This window comes from Carya illinoinensis, chromosome 3, assembly GCF_018687715.1.
Source record: "Carya illinoinensis cultivar Pawnee chromosome 3, C.illinoinensisPawnee_v1, whole genome shotgun sequence".
NCBI lineage: Eukaryota > Viridiplantae > Streptophyta > Magnoliopsida > Fagales > Juglandaceae > Carya > Carya illinoinensis.
In genome coordinates this window covers 3,553,575-3,571,710 of record NC_056754.1, presented here as the reverse complement: position 1 = coordinate 3,571,710, position 18,136 = coordinate 3,553,575, and the positions used below count along the sequence as shown (strand labels likewise).

The window sequence follows — 18,136 nt, the reverse complement described above, 5'->3', positions numbered from 1 at the left end:
CCAATATCTATCCATTAGCTTGGTCAAAAACTCCAAACTATAACATATTCTCCAGTTTATCTCCCAGAATGACCTTTTTATAGTTTACACAATATTTTACTGACCAAATGATCTTCAAATGGGGCAAATAAGATATCCATGTAAACTAGACTCAAAAAGGAACAACTTATATGAAGGAGACTTTATGATAAAACACTTACAACAGCTTCGAAATGGGCATGCAAAAGATCTCCTAAAATCTGTCCGAGAGAGAGTGTTTGATAATCTTTTATTAGAAGGAGTAATTGAAGATAAGTTCATGGGTGCTGGCTGGACACATTTATGGACGAGATAAGGGAGGTGATAAGGCTGGAGTTGAGAGTTAAGTGTGGTTTTCTCCTACCTAAAATATCTATAAAAGATTATCTCATAATATTCTATCCAATAATATCTACAAAAATCAACTTAAGATATTTTTATCTAATAATATCTATAAAAATCAACTCAAAATATTTTTACCCAATAATATTCACGAAAATTACCTCAAAATATTTCTTTTTATCCAATAATATCTACAGTTTTGAACAGACGTTTTGTCCGAAAATATGAAAAAATGTTATTGCGCCATAAGACTTTAAATAACCCTCCGAGTCTAATGGCACAAACCATAATACATTTTGACACTTCTAACTATCTCCAATAATCAAAAATACACTTCTGGTACCATAGTAAATAATAACACTAAATATGTAGTTAGACAAGAACCTATACGATTAATGGATTTGTGAAAACTTATGGGCTTTTCACGAGATTCCTAAAGTTAATAGAAATTTCACAATTGAATTTCTAGCGGGCTATTACACAAGTACTCCCATTTTATCAACAAATCCACTATTATGAGATTTTGTTTGCATTACAATTTGATCTCATATTAGTTTTCTACTGATCTTAATGTTCAGCTCATATGCTTCATAGCAAAAAGAACAAGCTAAAAAAAAAAAAAAAATAGAGAGAGAGAGCATGTGTTCCTATGGTTCATCAATGGCTCATGCTAGATAAATTATAATTATCATGATTCATAAACTTCTAGATCTTGGGATTTAAAACATTAATAATGAAGATGAAAATAAACAAAATAGAGTTGTTCTTGCAAGTAAATAATAATACTAATATATATCAGTACATGTTTAGATTAACATACCCGAAACTATAAATCTAGTATTATTGGTGGGGACTATTTTGGGAGAAAACCAACAAACAACTGTAATATGTGCAGTTGTGCTTTGGCTCTAGCATTAGTATGATAGAGAATGAGAAGAAAGCTTAAAGAGACCGATTGTGTGGTAAAGAAAGAGATACACAGTATCATATATGTCATGGATTACGTAAAAGTATAAGTGTGTCAGAATATAAAGTCAAAATAAGACTAATCCCATGCCGAAGGTTGTTTTCAAATAAAAAATTATGATCAGTTAGTTGCATGTCAAATCACTATAGTTAGAGAGAGGTGTTTGAGTATTGTAGGATGTTAGAGTCTAGAGGGCAGGTGCTAGAGTGTCACTGGTTTTGCAGCAAAATTGCCAGAAGATGAAGTGAAACTCATCTATATTATATTAATTTTTTTAAAAAAATTTGGGGGCTACCTGAGTGTTAGAGAGGGAGGGCAGTTTCAGCTATATAAAGAAAAATTACAACTATTTATATAGTATATTAATTTTTTTTTTTTAAATTTGGGGGCTACCCTTCTATCCAGTTCCACCCCTGGGGACAGGGCTGAGAAGGGTGTCCTAGGCAAGTAGACACCCTCTGTCACTCTCAAGTCTAGGCCCTCCGCATACAGTGACAAAATCAAGAGAGCCAATTAAGGCAAAATCGATAGAGTGGGAAAAACGAATGAAGAGAGAGAGAGAAGAAGAACAAAAGAAACAGAGGATTGCTTACCGGCTTACCTCAGTGACAACTAGGGGTGAAAAACCGACCATACGGTTTGGTTTATTCGAGGAACCGAAACCGACCGGCCGACCTTACAAAGTCATAGAAACCGGTCGAAACCGACCGTGTAAGGGGATAAAACCGGCCGGACCGCTTGCCGGCCTGTTCACGGTCGGTTGGTCGGTTCTATGCGGTTTGGGCCGGACCTTTTGGGCCTTTTTAAAGCCCAATCCATCCTCTTTTTGGGCTCAATTCAGTAGTTAAGATCATCAACATTTGTGGGCTTTTATTTGCTGAAATTTTAAAATTAAATTTAAATATCTAATTTCATTTTTATTTTAATGTCATTTATACTACTAGTAACTAATAACTAACTACTAATACTACTTATATACTTACTACTTAACTAAAAGCAAATAAATAAAAAACTCCACTAAATGTTTAATACACATTACAAACAAAACCAAATTGTCTTAAGCAAATAAGCAACAATTGTTCCAAATATAGATTCCAAATTGTCTTAAAATAAGAGAGCAATCTTCATTCTTCAAGTCTTCAAGATTCCAAATAGATGTCCAATGCAGTATTCGACTCTTCAGTCATCAATAGTTGTGATGCACGATTCTCCTAACTCTATATAGAAAAACATCAAATAATCAATATTAATAAATTATGATAATGAAAAAGAATTTAAATTAAATTATAAAAGTAAATGAATATGTAAATACTAAATTGAATGAGAAAAACATTACCAGATTCTACCACAAAGCTTTCAACATTATCCATGGCCTCTCGAATATCAATTGGGGTTGATGAATGTCGCAACCAATTCTGAGTACAAATAAGTGCCTCAACAGTTCTCGGAGCCAATGAACTCCGGAAAGGATCAAGTACACGACCTCCCGTACTAAATGCTGATTCTGATGCAACCGTGGAAACAGGCATCGGCAATAAGTCTCGTGCAATCCTCGCAAGAATAAGATAATTAGGCTCATTAACTTTCCACCAATTTAACAAGTCAAAAGATTGGATGAATGCCTCACAACCATCTGAAAAATACCGATCAATCTCTGTTTTGGCAGATGTAGATCCAGAGGCACTCGATGCTAGCAACCACTCAGCAAAAAATTGTGACTCATGATTGTCTTCACTAACTTTTGTGGATGTAGATGGCAGAGGGGGAACATGTTCAGTCGAGTTAACCGAGCTAGAACTGAAAGCATCATTATACTCCGCATACAAATCTGATAATAACTGCCTCACATTCAACACCAACTCCTCAGCCCGACACTCATCATGAATTTTTTTTCAGGTGGAAAGTAAGAAGCCCCAACTTACTACGTGGATCAAGCACAACTGCAATCAACAACATCAAGTTCATCCTATCCAATGAACCCCAATATTTATCATATTTAATTCTCATGCTCACGGCCATATTCATCAAACAATTATTATCACTTTCACTCAGCCTAACCAACTCTTTTTGAAGCATACAAATCTCCAAAAAACTGGTATTTGCCGTGACATACAAAGACCCAGAAAATCTACAAGTGGCATCATAAAACATTTTCAAAAATTTTACAAATACCCGTACTGTCTCCCACTCCTCAACTCTAGGAGGCCCAATGTTTCCATCCTTAAAGTAAGAGAGAAAATTGTGATCCTCACTCTCCATCCGCCTGAAAGCCTTCTCAAATTTTTCAGCCGCCTTCAACATTATGTAAGTTGAATTCCATCGGGTTTGCACATCAAGGGACAACATTTTTTTACTATCAATTTTCTCCTTTTCTGCACATCTCTTAAACTTCTCTAACCGTGCAGGGGAGGAGCGCACATATCTAACTGCATTTCTAACCATTGTAATGGCATCATTACACTCCTTAAGACCCTCATTCACGACAAGGTTTAGAATATGAGCACAACATCTCATGTGCATATACTTTCCCCCCAACACATTCCCCGTCAAAAAATGCCTCAAATATGAAATTGCAGTATCATTTGAGCTAGCATTATCAACAGTAACAGTAAATATCTTATCAATACCCCAATGAAGAAGACATGATTCAATATATTTTCCAATAGTATCCCCTCGATGATTAGGGATTAAGCAAAAATTAATGATTTTCTTTTGCAATTTCCAATCATTATCAACGAAATGAGCACTTAGGCACATATAATTCAGATTTTGTACCGATGTCCACGTATCGGTAGTTAATGAAATCCTCATTCCCCCATCCTTAAACAACTTCTTAAGTTTGGCCTTTTCAGATGAAAAAAGTTTCATACAATCTCTTGCAACCGTTACTCGACATGGCACCTTAAATCTAGGTTCAAGCAACCAAACAATCTTCTTAAATCCTTGCCCTTCAACAAATCTAAATGGTAATTCATCAATAATTACCATCTCCGCAAGTGCCAACCTCACAGCCTCTTCACTATATTTGTGGGTAACAAGATTCCTTATGACACTCTCACTCTCTCCAACCCCCTCCGAAGTTGCCTCACCTACCAATGTTTTTTGGTATTTATCCAATGGCCCACGTTTATGAGGATTCTTGGGACATGAAGGTAGATGATTTTGCATGGTTGAAGTTCCATTCCTCTTAGAGTGGCAAGCATATAATTTGCCACAATAATTACACTTGGCCTTAGGATCATCTACCGCACAACCCTCAACTTTTGTAAAATGGTCCCAAACAATTGACGGATCTTTTCCCTTCCGTTTCTTAGGACGTGGACAATTACTACTATTAGGGCCACTTTGGGGTCTAGGTGTTTGGGTATCTTCCAAATTAACTGTTTGGGAGTTCGAATCAAGATCAATTGGACTTGAAGAAGAATCCATCTACCATATGAAAAATCATATACATCACGTCATGACTCATTACACAACAATTAAAACAAACCGAAAAAAAAAAACCAACACAATTTGTCTATTACACAGCAGCTAGTTTGCAACATGGCAAACATCACAAGTCTAAGACTCTAATCTATATTTTGGATCACTCATCAATCATCAACCTCACTCGCTCACAGATTTTTTTTTGATAAATAACCTCACTGGCTCACATTCCACAATATTAAAAATTTAATTCACAACCAAATACAATTAATTATTTAGACAACAAATGTTTCAAATAATATGATAATAAATTAAAAAGAATGCCAAACCGTGAGTCCACTGTCCAGTGCAAATTAAAATGTTAGAAACTTAGAATTATAATTTTATATAAACACAAATTAATAAAATTAATATGAGTAGTTATAATAAATAGAAATTAAAATACTCTGTTAAACTGGACTACAAAATATAAAATAGAAAAACTGAAATTAAAATAAAGAATAAAAGGTATTCTTACCGTGAGGGTGAGCGGCGAGCCGGTGAGGTGCGGCGGTGCACTCCGTGAGGAACGTGAGCCGACGGAGCCGTGAGGTGCGCCGCTCGTCGCTGGAGAGTGAGACCGTGAGAGTGAGTGGGCCGGTGAGGTGACTGTGAGCCGTGAGGATGAGGGGGACTGCGTGAGGGAGAAGCGGCTGGAACAATGCAAAGGGAAGAAGAAATGCAAGTGAGACTCGAGAGAGTCTGAAAGCAAAAGGGTTAGTTCTTAACCCTAGATTGAAACGGCGCTGTTTGGCTTAGGCCAAACGGCACCGTTTCATTAGGTAATAGGTGATGCAATAAACGGGCTTTAAACGGCGCCATTCCACTTAAATGAGTGAAACGGCGCCGTTTAGATAAGTATATTTTTTAAAAAAATATAAATATAAATAGTCGGCCGGTTCAGCGGTTTTTAGGGGGGTGAACCGCTGCCGAACCGACCGACATCGGTTTGACATAAATAGCACCGACGGCCGACCGGTTCCCTGCCGGTTTCAGCCGGTTCCGTGCGGTGGCGGTCGGTTGGCGTCGGTGGCGGTCGGCGGCGTCGGTTCCTGTACAGCCCTAGTGACAACGGCACAGCAGCTAGGGTTATAATCGAGTTGAGTCGAGTTGATTTTTGACTTGACAAATTCGGCTTGATTCAAACTACTCGAGTTTTTTATTTATTTTTTGTTCAAACTCGATCTAGTAAGTTAAATTTTCAACTCGAGCTCGTTTCAAAAACAAGCTTGAGTTAAGTTGAATTTGAGCTCAGCTCGGATTATTATTATTATTATTATTTGAATAAGATTTAATAATTAATAAATTATATAAATAAAAAATAAAAAATATGATATTAAATTATTAAATTATAAGATTTTATAAATTTATAAATAATTAATATCTAACTAGTTGATATTTATCCATAATAACAATATATTATATACTTACCGAAATTATTAATACATACATATATATATATATGATAGCATATATCTATTTCATATATGGTTCCAACATACTAGTATATGAAATTATTTAATTTTATCGACTAATTATTATACAAATTATAAAATATAGCTATGAATTATATTCAATATATAGACATAAGTAATTAAGTTATATATTATATATTTAATTATAAAAGTGTTATGCTTATATTATTAGTAAATACATATATATATATATATGTATATACACATAAATGTATATATATATTTATTAATATATGAATAAGTTTTAATCGAATCGAGCTAATGAGTATTTAGGACATAAACAAGTGGGCCGCGAGTCTTAGCCGAGTCGAGTCGAATTTTATCAAATATGTGTCATTTACTAATCAAACGGGTCTCTATTTTCACAAATGAGTTTTAATTTTTTCTCATGAGATGAGTTCAATTCAATTCAAATTTAATCGGACGAATACCAAGTGGATTATTAAATAGACTGGTTTATTTACAGCCTTAATGGCAGCGGTCACCTTGAGAGAATCATGTAAAGAGAGTGTCGGGCTAAGGAAGGAAAAAAAATAATTGGAAAAAGGAGGTTTTTATCTTAAAAATATTTGCGGCGATTAAGTATTGCCGCAAAGCAATGTGAGTGCATTTGCAAGATTATTTGCGGCAACATAACGGCGACATAACCGCAAAAAGATGTTTTTATAGCAAATTGTTGCTCCTAGCTTGGACGTGATGTGTCCCTGCAAAAGGTTTGTTATTTTCCTGCGTACAGTTTTTGTGTCAGCAGCTAAGTATTTGCCCCGATCTATCTTGAACAAAAGAAAACTCGTGGGAAAAAGCCATTGTGGCGCTGTTCAGTCTGTGGATCGAATAAGCTGATCTTGATCTTTATGTCCATCTAAGCAGCCACCTTAATTCGTCGTCCTTCTTTGCTTTTGCTAGGCTTTGTCTCTTTCACTCAGTACTGGTTTATTCATCATTTTTCCTGCAGATCTATATCAGCAAAACACTTTACGCTAGTTATTTACATTAATATAAGATATATGAATTATTGTGGTGAGATTAGTGGTTAACTTCTTAATGCACAATTTTAAGATATATATACTGTGTATATATATTTTAGAAGAAAAACATAGTGGGTGCCATTCTAAACCCACAAAAGCTAGTTTCGTATAATATATAAATATGGCCACCCATATGGAAGAATAGTTGCTGTATGGTAGTGGATGGTCCCCTAGAGAGAGAGAGAACTAGTTGGGAAGACAGAGACATTTGCCACGTTTGTAAGGCTTAAATGTATTAGACATTTAATCACTCCATTCGTCACATCTGTTAAAAGAAAGAAACGAAGAACAAAAGCTAGAAAGCTTATTGCACTAGCTAGCTTATGCTTCCACTTTATCATCACCTTTATCTGCAATACACACAAAATACACGCTGATAGAAAACATATCTCAAAATCATTGTTCCTTCGATCAGGTACCCTCTTCCTTTTTAAGTAGCTTTTTCATTCCCCCCCCTCCCCATCTCTATCTTCCTACCCATTCTCTCCAACTTCGCCATTCCTTCTCATCCCCCACCTTTTCCTAAAGCTAAACTAAGGACAAAGGAAAAGTGAAAATCTCCGATTCATTTCTAGTCAAAAGATACCTCCTCCCTTAGTAGTGAAGGAATTAAAATAACAAAAGCAGGATGGGGAGAATTCAGTGCATGCATACAAAAACGACAACAACAGCAAAATCAATTCAAAAGTACTCCATTTGCAAACCCTCTTACCCACTACATTTATGCAAATTATATACTGTCCATCCTAAGCACTAAGTTTAGGTTCGTATCATGATTACGACCTTATACTAAGGCCATTCTATGATTTATCTCAAAGCTGGTTACGTCTTTAATTTAGAATAATTTGACTAAAGTTGTTATAAGTGGGCAATATTCTTTTATGTACAGATCAAAAAAGTGGATGTTCTTTTGAATATCATATATAGCTAGTCGATATAGATGAGCGAACAGTCATGATCATGAATGGATCGAGTAATTAGTTACCACAGTAGAAGATATCGAAACTAGGGCCAGTACTATCAGACTTGAAAGAGAAAACCTTTTAAACCATGGCATGCAAATATGCAATACCAAAAATACTCACAGTGATCATTAAAACTGACTTTTTAGGTGCCAGAAAATGTTTATTTTACCGCGCGGCTCTTCCACTAACGATACAACTCATGTAAATTATAAAGCTGCACATGATATCACCTGATCATCTGGAACTGAACGATTCCCATGTGAATCCAATTGAAGTGATGAGGCATTTAGTTCGAGAAAGTTAATATGAGTTAGTTTGCTTTGAATTAGGCCGTCTTTACTGCCCATCCCAATATCAATAAAAGAAAGTAATTTTCTCAGGTGGAGAATCTGCATATAATCTTGAACTAAATCCTGATTAGCTGACACAATGTACACTAACTAAGAAATTGAATACATGATAATTCGGTCTTATATATACAATATCTGTCTAATGATCATTGGTGGGGAGCTAAATCATGCGTGAAAGGGAGAAATTAAAGCAATGCTAGCTAGGTTGTTTCATTGATACCATTAATTGAATTGGAAATGATGCTTACCAGATCATGAGAATAAAGATATTAAATTGTTTCCATCTTGCGTAGCAAGAAAATATTCTTAGATTTATGCTATCTTTTGGGGAGAAGTGAAACCCATTAATTCCTTTTAATTAGGATGCATGGGAATTAAGTCTCGCTTTTATCTTACTTTTTGTTCCTTTACCGTTTCCCATGTTATTCTTGGTGCATGGTTGAATATATATATATATATATATATAATATTAATAATGGTACGTACCACAATATTATTCTATGTCGTTAGTGGACAACTGGCCAACACATGATGGAAGCTGGTGTAAATATATGATCTCTATTTTATAATTCTTCAAACACAATATTTGAAGGGTTTTCTATGAAACTAATACCTAGTTGCTAATCATCCTTAACGCCCACTACTAACTCATGTGTTCCAAACATCATGTGCAACTCTCTAGCACAAGAAAGATCGATATATGCTTACAGGTGCAACATATCTTTAATTTTATCTCGATCGATCGAGTACAACGCATGAACTTATATATATATATATATATATATATATATATATATATATATATATATATATATCTTTTTACTTTTAAATCAAGTAAGTGGTTTAAGATTACATAACCAAGTCTTCGTTGCATTTGATCAAACGAGTTCGTGTATTCGTACGAGAGACAGAGCTGCATATATATCAGTTCTCTTTCTCTAGCTAGATCGAGAAAATAGATTTTTAGCTCATATGCTGGTTAGTTATATAAGTTTGACTCAAATTTTAAAACGGATTTTTAGTTAAAAGATGCTTCTTTTTTTTGTTCACTTAAATATCGGTTCCCCCCATAGGGCCACACCTCCCGGCTCCCAATAAGAAGAAAATGCTTTTATTGTTTGGGTCCCATCCCGCCTAGCTACCTATGTGGTTCTCTGCATATAAGTCATGCCATTTCCAACTGGATCATGACTACGACCTCCAGAATTATCACCTGCAAATGCTTGCTACTTCCTTCAATCTGCATGTGGATCCCAGCTAATCATCTTGTTCTTTATAAATTCATGGGTTTTTTTGTACGAAAAAATCTAGTTATAAGTATAATTGTGTATTAATATATATATTAATTTAATATAATTGATTTAAAAATATTAATTTAAATTTTAAATCAATATTAATACATAGATTAATACAAAACTTTATTTTTATATGATAAAACTCTCTTTATAATTCCATATTTCACAAACTATAGGCATGAACAGGACGTATGTGAAAGTCTGTGATATATATATCAGTTTATATATATATATATATATATATATATATATATTAATGACAGTTGAGTTTAACTCCCACTTGATATTTATAAATTGTATTATTCATGTGCCCACACATAATTTTGTCGGTTATGGTATTTTTTTTTTGTATAAAATTATAAACAAGCAAACAAACAAAATATAAAGATGGGCAGATGAGTTTTCCTCGGAAGCTGCTTTGATGGTGGACAAAGTTTATTTAATTATTAAATATATATATAATAATAATAATTAAATATATATTAAAGCTGTTTTTCCAAAGACTTTCTGCATTTAAATTATTAAATATATATTCCTCTATTGTTTATATATAAATAATAATTAATTAATTGATGATGTCTACATGGCTACGTACGTGATAAGATTTGAATCCTAGTTGCGTCGATCTTATCTATAATATTGTTAGCCAAAGCATTGTGATGGGTCAGTCCCTTCTTCTTGATTGAAATCAAAAAAATATATAAAAATAAAATATATGTGATAATTCTATATAATAAGAATAAAAATAGCTGGTATATAGAATCTTACGTTACTTAAGAAAATGAAATTTTTATTATTTATAATATTTTAATAGAATTCTAATTATATCATTAATTAATTCTTTTAGAATATAAATTATATGGTTTAGACCTTTCATTTAGTGTTATAATATATGTAGAATTCTAGCTAGCTCATGGATTGGTTGCCTAAGTACTACCTTTGAAGATTTGCTTGCATGGCTTTAGGATCCAAACTTCACATCCCACATCATTTCTAATATTAATCTGCATAAAGTTTTCCATATATATAGACATTAATCTTCTCATCAAATGTAACATAAAAGTACAATTCTTTCCATTTTAGCTGGAAACTACAACTTCATTGAAACTATTAGCTAGCTAGGGATGGTGATGCAGTAGTACTTCAGCAAAACAAACAAATAAGGCCAGAGCATGATGCAGCGATCGCAAGAAAAGTACATGCATGGTCTGATGCTTCTCGATGTTAGTGTCTGCCACTTGTGCAAATATGTGTCGTATTACCTAGACAATATTTGCTAACACCAGCTTATACTCAAATTTCATGCCCCCACCATGTGAATTTCATCCATATCCCCTACTGATCATGATTTCCAAAGATGCATGCAGCTTGTCTTTGTTCCCTTCTTCTGTTTCTTCTTTAGTTTTTTAATTCTTCTGTTCCCTCTCTCACTCTACTCATCAGGTGCTGGCAATCAATCAGCTTAGCTTTAAGACAAGGTGGACCATGTACTTCTCATGTGTAGAGATAATCACTACAATGTTTGTTGTTTTGGTGTGGAGTTACTTCTATTTAAAACATTAGGAAAAAAGTATACATATCACCGTTCAAATTATCAAGAATAACTTTTTAATTTCAAACTATCAAGACAGAGTAGATGACAACATTTAATTATGAAAAGAATAGTTAAAAAATGATTATTTAATGCATATCTTAAATTTTCTAACGTTTTTTAAGAGAATTTAAGAAATTTGTACACTTTGAATTCTTGTCCAATTCTCATTGGCAATTTTTTTTTTTTTTTAATCTCAAAACCTTGCTCTGTTTTCTAACAAAAAGCTTATGATGAAAACCAAAAGCATATCTATAAAAGGCATGTAATAGACTAATCAGTGAAGGCAAAACCTTATAACCGGTTGGGCTGCTTTTCACTTAATAACAGCCCTTCAATTATGGTGCGGCACGTGTCCAATTCATTTTATTTGTGATGGATCCGTTTACACCAAATCATTTCTTCAGACCCTTTGAACCCAGACTTCTTCTTCCTGGGCCACACACCCCTCTCGCTGAACACCTTGCAAATCCCCGGTATGAATTTCTTCTTCCTCGGCCACACACCGGCCACTTGAGAACACTGGTCACCTGAAAAGTCGCGGGTCACCTCCTCCTCTCCATCGAAGTTGTTCACCATCGGAGACACGGGTCACCTCCTCTTCATCAAACTAACCTACTCGGAAAGAATTAAAAAACATATGCTTTTAAAGAGACAGAGAGAGAGAGAGGTAGAGTTGCGGTAGCAATGGTGGCCGGGAAGGTGAGAGTGGCCATGGGGCTGCAGAAGTCGCCAGCGCGTTCGGCGCAAGAAATGCTATCGAAACCGCCATTGCCATCGCCGAGCTTGGGGAAGGTGCCTCAGAAGTCGTCAATCTCGTGCTCCTTTGGGGTGTACTTCCCACGCTCCTCGGCTTAGGTCCAGCCTCGACCACCTGACGTCACGGAGCTTCTTCGCCTGGTCGAGGAACTCCGGGAGAGAGAGTCTCTGTTGGAGAATGAGCTCCTCGAGTACAAGCTTTTGAAGGAGTTCGTCGCCATTGTTCCTGTCCTCGAGAACGAGATCTCCGTCAAGGATGATGAGCTCCACAGAGTTTTGAAGCGAGTCGAGTGCTTGGAGATTGAGAACCAGACGTTGAGAATGAAACTGGAGGGTCTGAAGACGAAGATGGATAATCAGAGGACAGAAAGCGAGGAAAAAGTCAAGGCAATGGAGGCTGAGGTTTCGGAACTGAAGAGAACAGCTTCGGATCGCTACAGAGTGGAGCTCATCCTAGACAGCGACGAGCTTTCATCTTCCCAGAGGTTTCAAGGCCGAATGGAGGTCTCCATTAAATCAAATCTCATCAAGAACTTGAAGAAGGGGACAAAATGTACGGAGAGCGGTTCGATTTTTGAGAACCAGAAGCTTGAAGGACCGAATTCGGAAAAAGAGGATACCAAAAATGAGAGACCGAGGCACTCGAGGTGCAACTCGGAGGACCTTACCGGTGTTCTCAGGTTACCGGTGTGTGCAGATGAGAGAGGAGTTCGGAGAAGTTCTGAAATTACACTATTTCTTTTCGTAATACGTAGTGAGTTGTAATTTCTGAAATCAATCGGCTGATTCTCCTTCAGACAGCTTATTGTGAGCTGGCCTACGTGTCACTTCATGTGTGGGGGCTGTTATTAAGAGGAAAACAGCCCGACCGGTCCGAAGGGACTCTGATCAGTGAAGGGGTTAATATGTACAAATGGATGTTGGTTTTGAGTTTTGCTATATATAAATACAATCACGTATTAATCTGTGTACCAATACTGATTCATTCATATATTAAATTTAAATTAACATTATTTTTAATAAAATTTACTTTTTAACTAATCACATTATATTAATATACAGATTAGTACACAATTATACTTACAACTACTATATTTGTCCGTTGATTTTATCTGTGATTTGGTATTCCCGACCAGAAATCATGGGACCTACTTAACACTCTGGCACTAATTTACAGCAACCGTTAACTTTACAAATGATTCCAAAAAAACACAAATCCGACGTCCCAGATCCACCCGTCTAACGCCAACGTCACCGACGGCTTAAGTTACTAAAATACTCAGTTTTTTTTTTTTAATCTCAATTAAGTACTAAAATACTTTATTATTTATAAAGTCCTAAATTCTTCTATATTTCAAAAAGTGTCACGTACTTAAAATGAAAAGAGATTCAAATCACGAGGGTGGTTTCGTGATTTCATATACTTTGGATCGCTATAAAATGCGCTGAACTCACCTCGGTCAACTTTAGCTGCAAAAAAAGCCTAGAAGCGACATTTGGAGTGTGGCAAAGACCAACTTTCACCGGAGTTTTAAACTCCGGCGACTGCCGTTTTCGCTTCCTCATCACAAATTATCTTTCTTTTTCTCGCCTCACTTTTGGTAACGTTCTTATTTGTGGGCATAATCTTCGGATTTTGCTTTCTTGTTTTGTAATCATAATTCTCTTTTTTAATTTCTTCGGCAACCGAAGTTAAACACAAGTGGCTGAGAAAATTAGGCCGAGCTGGGACCGAGCGGAGGGCTTGGCATGATGGGATCTTGTATATGCCCGTTGCAGACGCCGGCGAGATTGCTCTGGACCACCAGCTTCTTCCGTCACAAGCTTATGATTTTCTAATCCATCCCAAATATCCCCAAACTCCACAATTCTACTTTTACTGCTAGTAAAACCCCACCAACATCACCACCTAAGGTAGCTTTTCTTTCTTGCCTTCTCGCCGGAGAACGAGAAAGACGGAGGATTGGGCCATGGAGTCAGGCCGCCTTTTCTTCGACCCTTCCGCTTGCCATGGCGGCAACATGCTGTACCTCGGGAATTGTGACAACGTTTTCAGAGGTGAGTTTTCTGTTGCTATTGTGTTTTCAATTATTCCAATATTACCCCTCTTGTTTGCTGCTTACCACTTACACACTGTGTTTTCTTGTTTCCTAATTCCTATTACCTCTGTTTGATCGCTAAGAAACGTTAGAGAAAATTTAAAGAAAATGAAGTTTAGACCTATGAAGTAAAGCAGCATGTGCTTTTATTCTGAAACGTTAGTGGTTAGTTTGCTTGTACGGAGGTTTTGTTTTCGTTTTTCATATTCCTGGCCAGTCTTCCGGAAAACGAAAACAAAACTTGTTAAATTTGATCGATATAGATATAAATATATATATTATTGCTGTGGTTTTTTTTTTTTTTTTTTGAGTATATAAATGTTTCCGTTGGGTGGTGCTGATTAGGAGGAACAACAATGATGAGCATGGAGGAAACCTCTAAGAGGCGACCATTCTTCAGCTCGCCAGACGAACTGTTCGACGAGGAATATTACGACGAGCAGTTGCCGGAGAAGAAGCGCCGCCTCACTCCCGAACAGGTTTGTGAATCGTTCAATGGTCCACCACCAGTTACGTACAACAGTATGCTTAGTGATCTTGTACGTATCTACTCCCCCCCCCCCCCCCCCCTTTTCCCCCACCCCCACCCAAAACACCAAAAAAAGTACCTTTTTAAACGTATTTATGAGCGATATTTCACACTCCCAAACACTTATTTAAATTTTAAATCTTATCAGCGTCAAACTCCCTCCAGTGTGGCCAATTGGGTTTTTTTCCTTTCCTTATAGGGGGATATCTGAATTGACAAGAGCAGAGATTTGTGGGCTTGGGACTTATTCTGTCTGTCAATAAAATAAAGCAATACCTTAGAGTAGAAGTTGTATAATCGAAGAAGAGTGAAGAAAGTTACGAGTTTAAGAACCATCTCTTTGGAATTGATGCTCCATGAGCTGAGTATTTTGGGAGCATCCATGATTAAGTTTACGAGGTTAAATGTTTTTTTCTCTCTCTCTCCATAAGGTGCATCTTCTGGAGAAGAGCTTTGAGGCAGAGAACAAACTGGAGCCAGACCGAAAAACTGTGCTGGCGAAGAAGCTGGGGCTACAGCCAAGACAGGTGGCTGTGTGGTTCCAGAATCGCCGCGCTCGATGGAAGACTAAGCAGCTTGAGAGGGACTATGATGTCCTTAAATCCTCCTTTGACTCACTCTTCTCTAATTATGACTCTCTTGTCAAGGAGAATGAGAAGCTGAAATCTGAGGTATGCTTTCCTTAAAACGCTAGTGCTTTTGAACATTACTTTCTTAGTGTTCATGTTTGTATGCTAGAAGAACTGTAATATCATCTAAAATTAGATTTGTTTTTGTTATTGTAATTAATGATTGGTCCTGTGTTCATATGCTATACCTATTGATTTCTATTAATAAAAATTATAGTTGATAATTGTACTTGGACTTATACAGTGCTCATTTTGAATAAATATTAGATGAAACGTAAGTATTTTGCAAAGGTTTTTTTTAACTTAGAATTGCTATTGATGAAAAACTTGGGAGTAGAACAGGGAAAATTGTGTTTGAGGTCATTTTAGAGCCTTCCTAATCAAAACTCCATCATATGATATTGACACGCTCAAACCAGAAGATGGTTCCACCCTTCCTGAAGAGGTTCCTACTAATTGAGATTCTTCCCTATAAACAAACATGTGTTCCCAAACAGCATCTGTTCTAAACCCCACCTTGATGTAAAAAGACAATTTTAAAGTCATTGGACGAATATACCTTGGTAGCTTTCCCAATATGCCTTGTGACTCTTTCTTTGTGCAAAGAATGGCCAAGTAAATTTAAACAAAAATGAGAAAAAGCAACAAATTGTTTAAAAAGGTGTATCATAACTTCAATAGCAGCACTGGTCAGTTATTGCTTGTTAAATGTCATTATTTCATTGTGATGATTGGACTGCAGGTAGCTTCCTTAACTGAAAAACTTCAAGCTAAAGAGGAGGTCGGAGCAGCTATTTCAGATAAAAAATTTGACCCACTTCCGGGGGATATGATACATGTTTCCTCCCTCCAATTCAATGTGAAGGTTGAGGACCGCCTGAGTTCTGGGAGTGGAGGGAGTGCGGTGGTGGATGAGGACGGTCCACAGCTTGTGGACAGCGGTGATTCATACTTTCCAGGTGACAACTACTCTGGCTTTGTGGCTGCAGTGGATGTGGTCCAATCAGAGGAGGATGACAAGAGTGATGACGGCCGGAATTACTTTGCAGGTGTGTTTGCAGATGCAGAACATCAGCACCATGGAGAGGAAGTGCCTTCGGGTTGGTGGGTGTGGTCTTAAAATGTGCTTAAACAAATGGTTGGGTGTTTTTTACTCACTTTCAAACATCACTTGTTCCAATAGTTTGTTTGTCAGCACTTTGGAAACTATTTGGAGTGGTTAAAAAAAAAAAAATAGTTTAGTGACTGAGATCATGAGTTAAGTAAATGAATAAATAAAGTCAGTGGCGTCTTGTACGTATTTCCATGTGGATAGGAAGTAAATTTCTTGTTCAAGGCTCTCTCTCTCTCTCTCTCTCTCTCTCTCTCTCTCTCTCTCTCTCTCTCTAAACTATCAAACGGGCCCCGGAGAGTACAAACCAAAATGTGATGCTGGAAAGGCAATTGATTTCAAGGGATTAAGAAAGATCAAATTTCATTCTATACATTAAAAGTAATACAATAGTTCAGATGCATAGATATGCAGGATTGATCACCATTATCGAAGGTTCTGGGTAACTGGTAAAGCTCAGCTTAGTGAATGTGAGATCATTGATTGGGATGTCTATGGACATAATATCGAGACGAGATTCCGTACCCTTTATTTATAACATTGTGTCTTTGGCTTGGTTAAGCTTTTAAACCATTGTCCGAACAGATAAGGATGTTACAATATTTACACCCAATCTCTGATCTCTTCTTCTCTGTCCTTTTCATTTAGTAAAGGGCAAGGCCACCTAGAGTAAATTTAGCAAGTGACGAGATGTACCGAAAGCTTCACATCCTCACAATATAAAGAAAGAAGTATCGGAGGTTTTACTTCTAAATTAGGCAGATTACCACATGGTAATAATCAAATACAAGAGCCAGCACTGGAGAAAGCTATTTAATTCATAGTGGCAAATACATATATAAATACTCCTAGTGTTGCTGATTCTCCTTTCCAAGCAACATTAGCGCCACTATCTACGGTTATAATGTCATCCTAACGATAAAAAAAATAAAGAAATAATTTGTAGTTTTAAAGTGTGCAATCCTGCGCATTCTTTTTGAAAATAGTGAACAAGTTTGAAACCCACATGAAAAACTCACATTTTTTCAACAGGAATGCGCTTAGCTTGCATACTCTATTACTATATCTAATATTGTTTTCAATGATGTAATATCAAATTGACCAAAAAGAATATGCATTAGAAATAGAGACGTGTGATGTGAAATCATAATACCACTTCAATCATGTAACAATATCCTATAAACAGATGGAATACGTCTATCAAAATGTAAAACGTCTATCAGTTGAAGGCTGAGTAATGTACTCCCCCCTTTCTTTTATTCCTCCCACCGATACAGATAATATATGCTTCAGCTAAAATTGAAGTGGGAGGACAAGAGATTAGCCAATTTACATTGGATGGTCGCATTCGGATAATGGCAGCTCATAGAGTTCTGTAGACTCTCACTTTTCGAAGGGAACAAAGGCCATGGGCCATGGGTGAATTATCCATTCGATAGGACACTTCCATGTGAAGAAGGAACAATGGCATGGCAATAAACATTATTCAATAGGACACTTACATGTGATGGGA

The 18,136-nt window shown here is 36.4% G+C and overlaps 2 protein-coding genes across 2 annotated transcripts; both read left to right on the top strand.

Moving 5' to 3' along the window:
• Positions 1 to 12,183: 12,183 nt before the first annotated feature.
• Positions 12,184 to 13,020, top strand: LOC122302186. Its single transcript, XM_043113331.1, has 2 exons — positions 12,184 to 12,291; positions 12,355 to 13,020. Exons 1-2 carry the CDS (start codon positions 12,184 to 12,186, stop codon positions 13,018 to 13,020), a joined length of 774 nt encoding a protein of 257 aa, XP_042969265.1.
• Positions 13,021 to 13,711: 691 nt separating this feature from the next.
• Positions 13,712 to 16,847, top strand: LOC122302566 (homeobox-leucine zipper protein HAT5). Its single transcript, XM_043113877.1, has 4 exons — positions 13,712 to 14,313; positions 14,700 to 14,833; positions 15,315 to 15,554; positions 16,255 to 16,847. The coding sequence occupies exons 1-4, from the start codon at positions 14,226 to 14,228 to the stop codon at positions 16,630 to 16,632; spliced, it is 840 nt and encodes a 279-aa protein (XP_042969811.1). The 5' UTR covers positions 13,712 to 14,225; the 3' UTR covers positions 16,633 to 16,847.
• The last annotated feature ends 1,289 nt before the right edge of the window (positions 16,848 to 18,136 follow it).

What these genes read in the sequence shown, in the direction of transcription:
- LOC122302186 (XM_043113331.1), top strand. Translation starts at nt 12,184, where the DNA reads ATGGTGGCCGGGAAGGTGAGAGTGGCCATGGGGCTGCAGAAGTCGCCA. An exon ending in CATCGCCGAGCTTGGGGAAG is followed by an intron (nt 12,292 to 12,354) that starts GTGCCTCAGAAG and finishes TCCTCGGCTTAG; the next exon opens with GTCCAGCCTCGACCACCTGA.
- LOC122302566 (XM_043113877.1), top strand. Translation starts at nt 14,226, where the DNA reads ATGGAGTCAGGCCGCCTTTTCTTCGACCCTTCCGCTTGCCATGGCGGC. An exon ending in TTGTGACAACGTTTTCAGAG is followed by an intron (nt 14,314 to 14,699) that starts GTGAGTTTTCTG and finishes GGTGCTGATTAG; the next exon opens with GAGGAACAACAATGATGAGC. An exon ending in GCCGCCTCACTCCCGAACAG is followed by an intron (nt 14,834 to 15,314) that starts GTTTGTGAATCG and finishes TCTCTCCATAAG; the next exon opens with GTGCATCTTCTGGAGAAGAG.